Here is a 17,250-nt window from a genome sequence, read left to right as displayed (position 1 = left end):
AGACTTGGAAATTTAGAATTTTTGAAATTTGGAAATATGGAAATTTGGAAATTTGGAAATTTGGAAATTTGAAAATTTAGAAACTTGAAAATTTGGAAATTTAGAATTTTGGAAATTAGAAACTTGGAAATTTAGAAATTTAGAAATTTGGAAATTAAAAAATTTGGAAATATAGAAACTCTGAAACTTAAAATATATGAAAACTTATACTATCAAATATTTCAAAAATTGAAACTCACATTTTCTTTCGAACTTGTACTGCATTTCCCTTTTCTAAATCATATAATTGAAAATACATCTTCCAGTTAATAACCTTATTTCCAAATTATGCGCAAACTTAAGGTATTAAAATTAGTTTTCAAACGAAGTGTCATATCATTATTCAGAGACACGGAGTACTTTGAAAGTCAGAGGAAACTGGAGCTACTCGTTGAATATTTGACCTGATATGAAAATTAAATGAAGCTCGTAATTCAGCATATAAATATATACATATAAAGAAATCTCTTTCGTGCAAAATAGGAAACATTTTTTTCTGCTTGCGGAGAGGAAAAATGTACTTTAAGCACTAATATTTTAATTTAAAATCAATTTTAAATCCACATGAATACATATAGAGTACTTTTCAATTATGTTAAATGTTGATAATCATCAAAACTTAACATTTATTAACATTTAACATTCAGTACTAAAAAAAACAGACTATATTTAAGTTATTGTTGCACTAACAAAGACAAATACCAGATATAAAAAATGAAACCAAAAAATGGTAAATCGCTTTCCAGTAAACCTAGTATAAGCTAGCTTCAATGTTGTTCATATCAGGTGTCGATATCATATTTTTCACTGCTACTGAACGCGGCAATAAAAGTAGCACACAATATCTCACAATAACTTCCACGACATCACTTTTACTGCTACAAAGCTTCGGGAATGGAGCTAACAATGAAGTTCCTTGTTGACAATTTCTAAATTTAACAAAAACTATACAATTTTTAAAATAACGGATTTAAAACAAAAATCGTAAAAGTAAACATTTTTACAGTGACAATGCAACGACTTTTATATTTTTATTTTCCTGTTATGAAACGTTTACTAATAAATTTTAACTAATAGAATTTTGGTATTTCTAATTAGAACGAGACCAAACACGATCGAATTCAAACTATATTTATTGAGGGAATCGATGATTTCGATTGAAGGTTTTTCAGTATAAATCAAGGTATAGATATATTTAGAAATGTAATCTACTGTCATAAAATATGTTACACTGACTGAATCTATTTTTAAAAAAAATCTGTATTATTTTCAAAACAATCTGTATTAATTTCAGGCCTGTCTCTCCCAAAATAATTTCAAAAAACAGAAGGTGCAGTACATATTTGTCTATGAGTACAAGAATAGCATCTTCGAAACAACAAATACATAAAATAAAACTAAACCGTTCCAATATACTTCATATTCTACTTTTGATTCCTAACACACACATAGTCACTCTTTTTCCATTCATATGAAATCACATGCGTATTCATATGAATACAAATGTATTCATGTACATGTATGGGGTGCTCCAAAAGATGTACTCACACTTTAACTGACTATCACATAAATACTTTGATCGAGATGTTTATCGATTATTTATAAGTTTGACAGAATAAATTAAAAGATGAATAGGGTAGTTATTGAATAGAGTAGTTTTTCAAGATCAAGTAAATGTTAAAATGAATACATTTTTTGGGACACCCTATATTTTCTTGTACAAACTTTTGACTCCGACGGCGCTTATCGGGGTCAGTAAACGCCGCAAGAAGTCGAAATCTCGGCGAGAAACGCTTTTCAGCGCCGCTGAACAGCGGTCTCGAGCGTGCAGCGATGCCTCGTTGGTGTCAAAGCGTTTTTACCGGCACGTTCTCGCAGAAAGAAACATAAAAATGCAGCCACCAGAAAGCGTAACAGTTATCCAACGAGACAAAAAAGGGTCGCTATATCGTCCCGACATGTCCCGTTTCTTTGTTGCTAACAGATCCAATAAATTCCAGATCTACCGAACGGAGATCCCCAAGTAAGAGTGGAGAAGGAACGATACGCTGTCGGGGACACCGTACGTGGAAACTGCACTGTTCCTTCAGGAAATCCACCAGCGAATGTGACGTGGACTGTCAATGGAGTGCCGGTACGTTGATGGATGCAGAAACTTTCGAGGAATGTTAGTCCGGTACTCTCGATAAGCCGTCATCGTGACAGAGATCGATATGTATGGCTCCTTTGGTTACCGTGTTTCATCCAGTTAATAGAATCATGGTATATTTTAAAATATATTCCTGGACTTCTGTTTTTGTCAGTGGAACAAGTTTAATCCTTTATTACGTCGTGTTTGAAATCTCTCGTGGCCGCATTTTGAAAGTGGGTTAAGATTTAAGTTTCCTTGAATTTAAATTTTTTAAGATATTCTTAAAATCGTTGTTCATCAAGGTAGAAAAATTCATAGTTTATTGGTTTATTTATTTATTCTTCAACTTCACCTTTAATCTCAATGTAATGCATTACAGGTTTAGGGTTAAAATCAAATTTCCTCAAATTTTATAATTTAAAGTATTGCGGAGATTCAATAGTAACATAACAGGTGATAATACGAATAATATCCCAGTTTTACAAATTACAGCGTTTTATTATAATACTATTATATCGATCATAAGCCTAACTTGTCCTGATGTAAACTTTTCTGCAGAGAAAACATTGTCACATTATACACAGGGCGTATTACAAACATGTATATGAAACGGATTTTTCAAATGTAGTAAAAACTGCCGAAGAAAGAGTTGAATTACATGATAATCTTTTCGATTTCATTTTCTTCAAAAGCACGACGCATGCAGAAAATGCATATGCAAAGTATTGAAACATAATATTTCGTATATCTCACATATTTTACAAGTCATATACTTCAATAGAAAACTTCAAAAATGTTCATTCTTCATATAATAAGTACCAATATGGCATTTCTTTATGTTTACGTTTTTCCTGACAAAATATGGTCACGTTTATGTCTGAACAATGTAATTCAATTCGTACTTTTCCGCCTTACACAGAAATAAATAAAAATTCACTTTTTGCAACAACCCCATAGAAAAGGATTAAAAACATTGAGGTTAGAAAAACATGGTGGTCACAATGTTGGACTATGCACTCCGAACCATCCATCACAATAAGTTTGTCATACGTAATTTACAAAACATTATGTACAAATGCATCATTCACGAAATGTCCAACTTATCACAAATGTGAGATATCACACGAAATAGTTTTTTAAATAATCTCTCACACCTTTTTACTCTGAATATTCCAAGAAATATGTACCAGAGAAAATATATAACTCCGTTTAAAAACAGTGCATCTGTTTTGTGCAGTAATCCTCTTACGAATAAAATAAATGTTATACTTAAGTTTTTCTTGAGCAGGTTTTTTCTTATTTCGTACTAAATGCGAGCTTCGTTCCAGTTACGTGACACGCCCTGCATACGTACGACTGTTATGAAGTAATATAAAAACTATTACAGGAAGCAGAAAATCACAATTTCAATAAGTAGATAAAAAATTGTAAAAACCAGGTATTATTTTTTTCGGGATAGTTGAAACAGTTTTTAAACCGTCACAAAGGTACTGTGATTATCTGCCATCTACGAATTACATGAGCCCTGATTATGCAGCTCGATGTATGTAATTAAATGAAACCAAGAAATAAGAATACAACATTGTAAAACGATGCGAAACCGTTATAAGTATAGAGTAAGTTGCTCATGAAGTTGCAGTTCGACGGCATCTTAACAGCAACAGACTTCATTTAATCCGGAGCTCGCACTTTGGTGCAAACTAGTAATCTGAAACGGTTTATGGATCTCTTAACTATCCGATGAACATTGTAGTTATAGGTGAAAACACCACAAATCATTCACAGTTCTCGAAGGAGGCATTAACGCGTAAAAGAGAAGCAGGAAGTATTACACTGCACTTTCTGCGGTTCTTCTTCCGCCTCTTATTCTTGAACCAGCTCATTAAAAAGATTATCAGCTTCTTAAATTTTTAATTAAATCAAAACATAGCAATTGGAATGCTATCTGCAATTAATATTTCGGTGCTAGAATTTTTTATTAGCATTTTATAATTATTGCCCGTTTTATGATCCCTGACATGCAACTCATCTATTTCATCACGTGTATAATTCTTTTATATCGGAAGATTGAAAAATTATTTCAATGCTTAATAGCTGACGTTATATTCTGTTGTAGTACTCGCAAAGGACTGTAATTTAAAATTGGGAAGCCGCTAAATTACTAAATTTATAGATTCATGAATATTCGAATATTTCCAAATTCTTAAATTTTCAATTCTTTGAGTTTTTATATTTGAAAATTAAAACTGTTGGGATATTGGGATTAAAAAATTCTGTATTATGAGATTTACAAACGTTAAAGCCGAAGTTTTCAAATTCCGATATTTACAACTCTCCAAATCTTCAAAATAATTCCTAACATCTAAATTCCAGAATTTCCAAATCCCCTAATCTCAAAATCCCTTAACTCTCAAATTACTCAATTATTACAAGTAAATATCCAAATGTTCAAAAGACTAATTTCCTTTCAAAATTCCCAAAATGTCAAATTCTATTACAAAAAATGAAATTGTCCTTTATATTTTTTCTACTCATCCATCACATAATTTTCTCCCTGAAATCTAACTCTTATTTAAAAATTTATTTAAAATTTTTGTATCAATATTTTCAAAGATGGCTTTGTAATGAGTGGCTATAAAAGACTTATGCATTTTGTTACCAACACACGATAAAAATTGATATGACAGATCTTTACAAATGTTTTATTTTTTGCAGGTGAATTCTAGTTTCATGATGAACAAGATCGATGACAATCAGCAACTAATGACTATCGCAGGACTAGATTTTGAGATTATACCGGATAGTTTCAGCAATGGGAGACTGCACATTGTTTGCCACGCTAATGTCTTTCACTTATATAATAAACAAGCTGCTATTGTTTTGAACGAGGAACGTCCACGTTTGGCATCTGTGTTGGGAACTCGAGAGTCTTCTTATGTTGGTATGTTTCGTGAAACTTCTCTTCAATTCAATGAAAGTTAGTTATTCAATTTGTTCTGTACTGTTTCTAATACTGTTTAAAGCTTTCAGGTGTAAATTGGAAGTTTTTCAATTGGTCAACATTGCTGTTTGTTCGATAAAGGATCGAATGGCTGGAGTAAAAGCATACATTTTTACAGATAACTGATTAACAGCAATTTTTTTGTTTAGTGCATTAGTAATGTAATTAGAAACTAAAGGAAAAGTTAGATTAAGGACAACTGGGTGTGCGAGAGTGTGGTTGCCATTTAAATATTTCCACATCCAATTTTATATTTTTACATTTTCAATTTATCGAATTTTAAATTTCTAAGTTTCCAAATTATGGACATTAAAAATTTCTAAGTTTGCAGATTACATTTTTTAGTTTCTAGTGTAACAATTTAAAGTTTAGAGACTTTTATACTTTGAAGTTTCCTAATTTTCTAATATTTTACATTTATGATTTTTCATACAAATTATTTATATTCTCAAAGTTTTTAATTTCCTAAGTTATCAAATCGCCAGATTTCTAAATTTCTGAATCATCAAATTTGGAAATTTCCAAATTTCAAGTTTTCTTAATCCTTAATTTTCATAAATTACCATAATTCTCAATTTTTAATCTCTTAATATCTCAATCTTTGGGTTTCTCAATTTTTCAAACTTTCAATCTCTCAATCTCTCGACCTTTCAATCTTCCAATTTCTCAATGTCTCCAGGTCTCCATGTCTCAATTTCTCAACTTCTAAATTCCACAATTTCTCAACTTCTCAATTCCTCAATTCCTCAATTTCTCAGCTTCTCAATTCCTCAATTTCTCAATTTCTCAATTTCTCAGTTTTCCAGCTCCTCAATTCCTCAATTCCTCAATTCCTCAATTTCTCAGTTTTCCAGCTCCTCAATTCTTCAATTCCTCAATTCCTCAATTTCTCAGCTTCTCAATTCCTCAATTTCTCAATTTCTCAATTTTCCAGCTCCTCAATTCTTCAATTCCTCAATTCCTCAATTTCTCAATTTCCCACTTTCTCAATTTCTCAATTTCTTAATTTCTCAATTTCTCAATTTCTTAATTTCTCAATTTCTCAATTTCTTAATATCTCAATTTCTCAACTGTTCCTCAATTCCTCAATTTTTCAGTTTCCCAGCTTTTCAATTCCTCAATTTCTCAATTCGTCAATTCTTCAATTTCTCAATTTCTCAATTCCATAATTCCCCAATTTCTTAATTTCTCAACTTCTCAACATCTCGATTTTTCAATCTCTCAACCTCTGAATTGCTCTATTTTTCAATTTCTCAGTTCCTTAATCTCTCATTTTCTACACGACTCCAAGGCTAACCAGCAATTTTCCTCAACTGTCTTTTTGCAAATGACTTTCACATGTTACCCTAATTATTCATGCTGTAACGTTATCAATTCAAATGTCTTGTGGGTATGAGATCGATGTCAATATACCTGCTCAAAAGAAATATGGCATAGAAAAATTTTAGGCAAAAATTGGCCAAATTTGACTGATGATAACTCCGTGAAAAATCATCGCAAAGTTATGCTCTTTTTTTCAAATTAAAGCTTGAGATCTCTACTTTAAGACGCTGCAGTTTGATTTTAGATTTGATGCATCACTACCACAATAACACCGAAAATGTGAGGTCATGTTTGCTATTTTGAAAATTACAAAGTTTGACGAAATGCATGGACTTGCAGAGCCATATGATGTGCAAAATCTGTCCAGCAACCTCTCCGAGGTGCATATCGGGTAATGCTAATGCCGGCGGTATATGCCATAAATGCAAGGGTTTCTTTAAAGTTCTGTATCTTTGCGGGAAAAAATGGTAGCGATTTTTCACATACTGAAAATTAAAGACGAAGGTTTGTACTTTATGCTGCTGTAAACAGTATCAGCAAAAAAAAATGTGGCAAGTCTATGCATTTCGTCAAACTTTGTAATTTTCAATATAGCAAACATGACCTCACATTTACGGTGTTATTGTAGTAGTGATGCATCAAATCTAAAATCAAACTACAGGGTCTTAAAGTAGAGATCTCAAGCTTTAATTTGAAAAAAAGAGCATAACTTTGCGATGATTTTTCACGGAGTTATCATCAGTCAAATTTGGCCAATTTTTGCCTAAAATTTTTCTATGCCATATTTCTTTTGAGCAGTGTATTAAAATAGAAGTCAGTGATAACAAAATAATGAACCGATTAAGAATAATGTAACAGATAATTGATTTCGATCAAACTAACTGTACAATTGAAAATATATAAATAACGGAAATAAACCTACTTCAACTCCAGTATAACTTAAAATTTACTTCTATTCGGGTTAGCAACCCTTAATGAATGAATTAAGGATGATGTTCGAAATATAATCGCATCCAGTCGTGACTAAATTGAACTATTTTCTTTCAAACATTTAATGACCACTAATATTTAAAGTGAAACAAAACTATAATACGGAAACTCACTTATACAAAGATTCTTCATCTCGACGCAGATTAAGAATATACATTTTGATAAAGGCATCTTAATAATTTTCATAATTGAAAATGAATCTAAGATCCATCATTTTTACGAATCCCTTAAATCAAGTGCTAATGTAGCATATAGACAGTTAAGTATTCCACAATGATAAATTTTAAGTCCACGTTAAAATACAATCTGCCAAAGCCATATTTCATTTTTAGAAATAAATCTATAAAAACATAATTTTTCAAATCTTCTTCTAAGTATCGACATCTTTGTTTCTTTGTCACTTGACAAAAGTTTCCCTTGATAATGATCGATTAGTTAAAAATCCACGAAAGTCTCCCATTTTAGTTCAACCAAAAATAAATCCACAAGAAAATAATAATCAATTTTCTAACTGATAACTAAATTAAAACACAAACTATTAAATAACGCTATTAATCCTAATGATTTATGGAAGTTGTAATCTAGATAAATCAATATACATGACAAGGTTAAAACGTTAATTAACGACACGGTGTTTCAGTCCTTCGTTCGCGGACCGTGGCTTATTAGCCTGATTTACACGCAATGATCTTTCTCTATGCCTAGCCAGACCGCGGAAATATTCTTCACGATTGGTCACTGATGAGTAACGTATTTTCCTTTTGTATGGGGCAAGGTCATTAGGACCCGTTAGGGCATAGAAATATTCTAGGGAATTGTAACACAAGAACAATTCATAAGGCCGTAACTGATCCATTTCAAATGTGACTGTTCCTTATCGTTCCTGTTACTTGTCTTTCCTATTTCGTTGTCTGAATTTTTCAAATTTCACAGCCATCGATTCTCAAAAGTTTGAAATTTTCATGGATCGATGTACACATCGTGCACACTATGTAGTACTCAAGCACTCAGCTGATTGTTGGATCATAACACAATAACAAAAATATATCATTGTTTTTTTGTTCCAGGTGGTGCAGCGAAACACATCGGCGGATGGTTCTTGTTGAATATCGCAGTGATGCTGATGCTATGCAATATAAGATAACATCAATGAACCCGAGTATATGCATGTGACTGTATCGAAACGGAGAGAGGAAATTGTTTGTAAAATTTTGAAATTATTAAGTGCGACGAGGAACGGGGCAAAAAAAGATCTTTCGTTAACATAATAAATATCGATCGTATGTTATTCGTGTAAATAGGATAAAAATTTAGCGAATTATTTAAGTGTAATTACGACCCGCGCTGTCTCGTTGCAGCGAGACGAATTTATAACCCGAAGAACATACTGCCGTAACATTATGTATTAGAACGACGATGTATCACGCCACAGTATTCGGATAATTGTTTGGATACTATTACATCGTGTTTTCTATTCTCCGACAATGATTTTGATACCTCTTCTGTAACACCGTAGCCACCGGAATGTAACTCATCATCATGTTTCTAGGTGAAAGCTGTTATTGTTTGTGAATGAAGTTTTATTTAAATGAAAAACAAATAAATGATTCACCTTTGTTATTTAATTTATTCTTTCCCTGAAAATTTATGATCATCCTACTTATTCCTAAAAAGTAAATCCTTAATCAAGCACCATGAGACGATTCACCATAGTGACAAATAAAAGTATTCTTTATTATTCTTACAATTGTTGCAGAAGATAAAATTCTTTAGTATTAGGTGAGTGCAATAGTTCTGTAGGTTTTCGAGGTACTTTTTTTATTTTACAAAATGATACTCCAATATATCTGCAAAATTTAAAATTCAACATTCTCAAAAGTTCATAAATAAAAATTTTAATGATTTAATTTAGTTAACGAGAGATGTCTTCATTATAATAATGTTGAAACTCATACTACATTATTCCGTGTAATCTAACAATATGTCTGGGAAATGCTATATAATTTTAACATTTTTCTAACATTCTAATAGATTTCCATTCGTTTATGTCACCATAAACCATTTTAAATAGTTGAACATTTATAAATAAGTTAATAAACAATTTAAATTAGCTACCGATTACTATGTACACTTTAAGTATCATGAACTTCATTTAAATAACTATTACATATATATAAAATAAATAAAAATACTAAAGAAAGGTATTATGCCTTAAGTTTTTATTACCTAAAACCAACAGATCTTTTGCCCTGACCTAATTTATCAAAGCTTACACCTTATGCAAAATCTGTACATAACAATAGAATTGAAAATTAAGTAAATAATTTGGTATCCCTTATGACTATCAAATTTAATTAATCTCATGTTAAAATACAGAATAATTATTATCAGGATTTAATAATAAAGTATAAACGAAGGCAACTTAATAATAGTATTAATGTAAATTGACACAAGTAATGAACGATTTGCATTTAAATGCTTAGTTCAGTGAACTTGACAGTATTTTACGTGTGATTATTTCCTTTCTTTCTGCATTTGATCATCGAGTTTCATTTCTATCACATCTGCTGTTGCGTCTCTGACTTTGCTCTTCTCTAAACCTAGCTGCTGAATCTTCTCCATCTGTTCGGTGACGTATGCCACTCTTCTATCGAAGTAATCCTTTGCATCCGTTACATTCTTCTGTGCGTAATAACCAGTTCCGATGTCGATTAGTACATTATTCGTATCTGCGAGCTTACCAACCACATACATAGACCCAGTTAACGGTACAAGAATTTCATTCCCTGCAACAAGATCATTGTTTATGTAATATTTCCTAACCTCAATTAACCTCACTAAGAATCCACCTGAATTCTATGCTTTATAAAATTAAGAGAAATAAAAATATATTTAAACTCACCTTCCATGGCAGGAGTAATTTTCTCCAGACATGATCCTGATTCCTGAAACTTAGTTTGTGCAATTTTCAAAGTTTGCAGAGAATCTTGGAAGACACCGAGTTCTTTATCCAATTGTTGCTTCAGTATCGTGAGTTGTTGGAGATTTAACGTTGTCAAATCGATTTGCTGCAGGTGCGGTGCTTCTGACATGGAAACTTCCGACATTTTAAGCGATTTATTAAAAGAACTATATTACTTCAAAGCAACTCTTGACACCCGCTCAGATAACCAAAAACGGACAACGCTGGATACATGAGTTCATGTAATAGAGGGATATGGATACGAGTAACAAATTCTGACATTCTTCAACAGATGTCGCGACATTCGTACTCGACAGTGACTACGCGGGAAACATTTACAGCGCCATCTTCTTAACATCTGTTGCTAATACGTATATTTTAAAGTGATCAGATAATATGTCATGTACGTTTTAATTCGTTAAAATATTATAACTGTTTTGTGATACTGTGTGTTCTAATTACAATGGATTTCGTTTAATAAAATGAAAATTCATCCACTGCTGATTTTGGCTCTCCACAAAGATGAGATGACAACGTCACCATTACGAGGTCAGTAACATACATTTCTGTTCGGCTTGATCGCTTTTTAAGCATCAAATGCATTTCAATACAGTGACTTAAAACGTATAATCGTTTTACTAGCTTTTACAAGTGCACAAAGTCATGTACTAACGGAAAAGCAAGTCAAATTTAATTACGTTAAATTTGACGCGCCACCGCTAAATGCCACAAAATTCAATTTTTTATATTATCGATTTTAACGCTTTAAATGGACAGTGTTACTATTACTCGTGTTATATTTGATCGTAGAACGTTTTACCTGCGTCAATGAAACTCAAAAATCGTTTATTTTTCTATAAAGAGTCATTTTATATGTGTTAGTTTCACCGTGTGTCACTAGGTGACGATACCAGTGCTGTCTCGTAGAACTGTATCTATGTAAAAAGATTGAAATTTGTCATTACCGTCGTAGAATAACGCCATAATAATTCTGACACGTGTAAAAATATGCCCATTTATTATGTGAAAGTTAAACGAGTTTTTTCAATAATTCGTTTACTTCTATGAATTATCTGCTAAATTATTAATAGGTTTGGGTTGATATAAAAAGTCAGGATTATAAATGAAATGTGTTTAAATCATACGACAAACTTAATACTGAAACATGAATTAACATACAAAACCATATCTTGTCTCAACAAAAGACGCCAGATATTTAAACAAATGTGTGATAACAAAATTTTGTAATATAAAATGTGATACTTGAACCAGTCATTTTGATTGGTTGGAAGCTACAGCGTTAATTTTTGAACAGTAAATTTAGTGTTTATTTAATTTTATTTAATACGGTGGTTGTTTATAAATGGAAATAATTATGTATAATTTGATTTAATAAGAATTATTGACACGTTCTTGGAGACGTCGCAAATTCCTATCATGAAATAGTGGAAAATATAAGGAAAGAAATAGTGAAGCGATGAAGTGGTGAAATGGTGAAATAATGAAGTGATGAAATAGTGGTGAACTGGTGGAGGAATAATGAAGTGGAGAAATAATGAAATGTTAGAACCGTGAAATCGCGAAGTGACAAAATGGTGGAGTGGTGGTGAACAGGTGAAATGAAATGGTGAACTGGTGAAGTCGCGATGAATTCATAAAATGGCGGTGATAAGTTAGTGAAGTGGCGAAGTGACGAAATCGTGAAATGATGAAATAATCATGTTATGAAAGGTAATAATATGATTAAGGGATAGTGAAATTGGGAAATAGTAATGAAATGGTGAAGTGGTGAAATAATGAAGTTGTGAAATGGTAACATTGTGAAATCGTGAGATATTGAAATACTAAAAAGGTGGAGCGGTGAAGTACATAAATAGTGAAATAATGAGACATTGAAGTAGAAATATAGTAAAATAGTAAAATAATAAAATCACCACACATAAATAATATCTGTGTTTTTAAGTAGAATACTAATACACTATTATTAAAAAAAATAAATAATAGGATTATTACAAATATTAAAAAAATAAATTACTATTAATTATTTAAAATATCCGAAGTTGTCCAGTTTTCTTTCTTCTTAAGTTTATAGCAAACTTGTTAGATATAACGAGGGTTTAATTTTACTTTGATATAAAGTGATACGAAAATTATAGAACCCCCAAATGAAAATTAATATCCATAATAGACTTCAAAATTAAAATATATTCACTGCTGTTCATTTTAAAACTAACCATACAGATTGTTTTAATTAATTAAATATCGTTTCAACTTTGAGCTTCAAATTTATTTTAACGAACATAACATAATCCATCGTATAATTAATTAAATATTGGAGGTCATGAATATATTACACAGTAGTATTTTACAATCATATCACATTATTCGCTTTATTGTAGCATCTTTTGCATATGTATATATATATATATATTTTTTTAAATATATATGTTTAATAGCTAGATACATTGTCATCAATCGTAATTTATGTACATCGTTACAGCTGCGTGCACAATGCTTTATAAACAACTTAAAGTAAGCAAAAAAGAAAACGATAGCTACTTATGTCTATGTCACTGTTTCTCTTTCTACATAATTTACGTTATTACAATTACAATTGTTAACATCAAGCTGCTCTTAAATGTATTAAAAATCGGTAATTTAAATCGAGAAATTTGTATAAGGTTATAATTCATTCGCAACAAGGTTGTATAATTCATTCAGGTAAGTAAAAGTAAATCGAGGACATGGAATGAATAATTCTCGTATCATTTTCGAATGATACGATATCGAACATGTCAGGACAATTGACATATTAACACCTTAATTGTCAGAGTAGGGTCAGTCATGTCTAGCATGTGACACAATAATATGGATCAGTATCAAGGATATTAACACCTCGAGACTGCCACATTGAAAATGATCATATGCGCTGTTCATTATTGTGGCTATTGAATTCTAAGCTTAGTAGCTTATTTTTTCTTTGCATATAGAAATTTCAAATTTTCAAATGTATTAATTTAGGAATATAGTAATTTATATTTGAATATACTGAAATTTGAAATCTCCAAATTTTCAAATTTGAATGTACTGAAATTTAGAAATTTAAAATTATGAAATTTTTGAGTCTATTAACCTTCGAAAACTGTTCTGAATCAATTTAGCCTCTGAGAATTCAACCTCTTGTGATTACACGTATAGAACATAAGGGATGTAATAAAACACTTCTCTTCACGGGAAGTTTAAACTGCACGCAACCATACACGATATCAAGAATAGTAACACCTTGCTTGATTGTCACATCGGCTACAAATTTATTATTGAATAAATAATATAAAAATAAATTTATGTGATATAATATATCATTTACACAAGGTACTAATAAGCTTTATTTGAAAACTATCGTTCAGTAATTATAATATCTTATAACACGTGGCTATTTTCATTGTGACAAATAAATACGTTAAAAATTATTCATTTCTCAATAATGTAATTTCAGTAATATTCAGAATTGTCTTCCTTTATTTATTTTTTAATTGTTATCTAAGATTTCGGTAATATTAAAGACTTTCTTTATTTATTTTTTAATTATTTCCTAAACTGATTTTGAAGAACTTTGACGGCTATCAAATAAATTCACATTTGTAATTATATTTAAGTAGAACTGCTTGATGTTAACAATTTTACAGTGCTACCAGAACTTAACGTACACGCGTCAACTGTTTCGTTTCTTCATACGACACATATTCACGAACTTTAATTACATTGTTGGCTTCTAACGGAACACTTCTCTACAACAAAGTTACACAGTTTTGTTTCGTCTAGACAGCTACTTTCAGACGCCTGATGATTAAGCATTTCTATCGCGTTTTATGGCAATTACAATGACAATCGTGTGTTCATTGGACTTTGTTCTCTTGTTTTGTATAGCAATGCAACAGCGAGGCTTTGAGGGAGGTCTGTTTTACAGTTTAAAGATACATTTACATTTGACAGAAATTATTACGATATCGTAACAAGTTCCAACAACGATTTGCTTGAAATGTTACTTTTAGTAACATTGTTTATTCCGCAAAATTATTGTTTCTTTTATTAAAACAGCGAAATCTGTTTCTATCTTATGATATACATTTTTGTGTAATTTTTAGTTGCTTAATAGTAATTAATTTTAATGATATTGAGATTACAATGAATTTTTGAGAAAATTATGTCAAAGTTTAAGTACGTTTTATATAATAAGAAATAAAGTTTTTGACTTAAATTATTGATAACTTAGAATTTCAATTATATATTAGATTTGCTGTACGTGTAATTTACAATAAATTAAATTATATAAAATAATATGAGAGCTTTTTTACTCTTTTTTTGCAAATAGAAAATTATTAATAAATTACAAAATTTATTAAGAACCAGAAAATCAATAATTATTAAATGGTGTCATTGTAAATGATTATCATTTAATATCATTTAATAATAATCATTCATAAATGATTATTATTGAATGGTTGTTTAACAATTTTTCTGCAAGTGCCAACTGTTACACTTTTTCCTCAAGTTTCTTTTTGCAAAAGAAACTTTGCATTTCTTTTTGCATAAATCAATTTCTGTTACTGTATGTTATTATTGAATATTTCTGAATAACCTATTAAGGAAACGTAAATTTCAGATAATACTTAACACGTTGAAACATATTTTCCCGCACATATTTACAGGATAGTACACAGTTTTTTTTTCAAATAATAATTTTGCTTTTCTCCAAATAATAAAATTTTGAAATAATTTATTAAATCAATTTCATTACTATCATGAAGATGTTAAATGCAAGTATACTTAAAGTCACACAGTTGTTATTTACAAGTCAATAAATTCATGTTTGAATAATAATAGTTTTCTTAAAGAAACATACTTTTTAAATAACTTAATAAATTAATCGTGTGAATGTCAAGTGCAAATATACCCAAACTCACACGGTTAATATCAGTGATTGACAAAGTATAGGAAGTTTTTGATGTTCTCAATTCTAATGTTATTACACGTATATTTCTTTACTGTATTCGCGATAAAATTATTTGGCTATGTTATATTTTTCCCGCAATTAACCCTTAAAATTACGTGAATGATGTCTGTGTTTAAGAGTACTTTGTAGGTATAGCGTTTGCAGTGTGTGCTAAAAAGAAGAAAATAATTGTGTGGAAATTAAAGACAAAGTTTTCGAATAGTGAAAAATATCCGAAATATAGTAAAGTTTTTGTATAAATTCTAATTAGTTCTTAAGGGTTGTTAGAGTTCAGATTGTCGAGCGAGAGCACGCTTAGTATTGTCTAGAATTTTTAATTACATTGAAATTTATTTTTCCATTGATCCCATGTTAGACAATGGTGTCTACGAAAGCACATTATGTTATACTTCTTGTCTTGTAGCAGATCAGTTTCAAAGAAAACTTCTAAGAAAAAGGAATAATTGCACTCGGTATTTTACAACGTACTGAAAATAATGTCCATAAAAATCTTGATATTTAAAAATATTATATTTATTATATATAAATTTGTAGCTGATTGTAAATTAATACAATTGAAAACCCAAATTTTTATATAATTATTTGAGTAAAATTGATCATATATTGAAACAAAATTAATTTTCAATTCTGTGTTAAAATTCTGAGTAGAAATAACCACTATTAATCATTAAATTTGTGTTTGATTACTTGTTTAATTATTTTTGACATATCAAGTAATCGAAAACTGTATTTTTCTTAATAAAATTATTTACAGAAAAGATTCTTGTGGGAGTTATAAAATAAATTTTTTAGATAATTATGCGTTCTCAGTTTGTTAATCCTTATGCACCGTCCAAATCGTTATGTTATGCGATTTAAAAATGTTACTAAAAATAGTGCTAACTAATATTTAATTCGATGAATATATTCTTTGATTATATTTAATAAAAGTTAGTGATTTTATCATAAATTGAATGTTTTATTATGAAATTAATAGATATTGAATTTTTATTTCGTGTCAATTTGATTCCTAACGGTACATGAGGGTTGCATGAGTAAGTAAAGTACATAAATATAAGTAAGTAAATATAATGTTTCATAAGTTATTAAAAAAAATTAAGCATAATACTGTCACAAATTAATTAGAAACTCAAAGGTGTTACAATAACTATTAATAATTAAGTAATTAACATAAATGTTAACTTATATAAGTAATACAAATATTTAATACAATGTTATCACAGTAAAATTAATACTTATTTACTGCATTATGAAGAAAATGAATATAAAATAAATTAAAGCAAACGAATTGAATAATACATTTTTTTAAGTAGGGTTGTTAAGAAGAAACGAATTCTAATTTTATTTTAAATAATTAGAATAATTATCAAATATTTTAATGAATTTCAAATATTCGATTATTGCATGTGTACAAATTTCAAATTATATCCAGTATTTCGTTACATTGCAAATATTTGAATATTCTAATTGTAAACATGTCGAAGTACATAAAGTATTTTGTTGGACTTCAAATAATTAAACACACAATATGTTTGAACTTTAAATTGGATCAAATATATCAATGGATATCAGGTATTTGAGTATTCAATGTATCTAATTTCGTAAATACACATTTCAATACTACCAACGTTATATTTGAATTTTGAGTAATTCAAATTATTTCATAAGATCTCCGATAGTTGAATATTTAAACAAAACTCCTATTCAACAAAAATTTGTAAAAGTTATAAATTGTATCAAATATTTGATTATATTTCAAATATTCAGATTATTCAAACTATCAAAATTAT

At 29.7% G+C, this 17,250-nt stretch overlaps 2 protein-coding genes across 2 annotated transcripts in view; one reads left to right on the top strand and one right to left on the bottom strand.

Moving 5' to 3' along the window:
• Positions 1–9,109, top strand: part of LOC100878213 (uncharacterized) — a 140,116-nt gene extending 131,007 nt beyond the window's left edge. The window contains exons 4-6 of the mRNA XM_012280609.2: positions 2,040–2,173; positions 4,886–5,111; positions 8,552–9,109. Of these exons, the coding sequence (XP_012135999.1) occupies positions 2,040–2,173; positions 4,886–5,111; positions 8,552–8,628 (437 nt within the window). The 3' untranslated portion in view covers positions 8,629–9,109. The remainder of the gene's footprint in view (positions 1–2,039; positions 2,174–4,885; positions 5,112–8,551) is intronic.
• Positions 9,110–9,197: 88 nt separating this feature from the next.
• Positions 9,198–10,698, bottom strand: Pfdn5 (prefoldin 5). Its single transcript, XM_003701227.3, has 2 exons — positions 10,387–10,698; positions 9,198–10,270 (listed from the first exon to the last, which is right to left on the bottom strand). The coding sequence occupies exons 1-2, from the start codon at positions 10,589–10,591 to the stop codon at positions 9,999–10,001; spliced, it is 477 nt and encodes a 158-aa protein (XP_003701275.1). The 5' UTR covers positions 10,592–10,698; the 3' UTR covers positions 9,198–9,998.
• Between the last annotated feature and the right edge of the window lie 6,552 nt (positions 10,699–17,250).

Source organism: Megachile rotundata, chromosome 14 (genome assembly GCF_050947335.1).
Source record: "Megachile rotundata isolate GNS110a chromosome 14, iyMegRotu1, whole genome shotgun sequence".
NCBI classification, from domain to species: Eukaryota; Metazoa; Arthropoda; class Insecta; order Hymenoptera; family Megachilidae; genus Megachile; species Megachile rotundata.
Note: the sequence above shows the minus strand (reverse complement) of the source record. Positions and strands in the feature narration are given on the sequence as shown.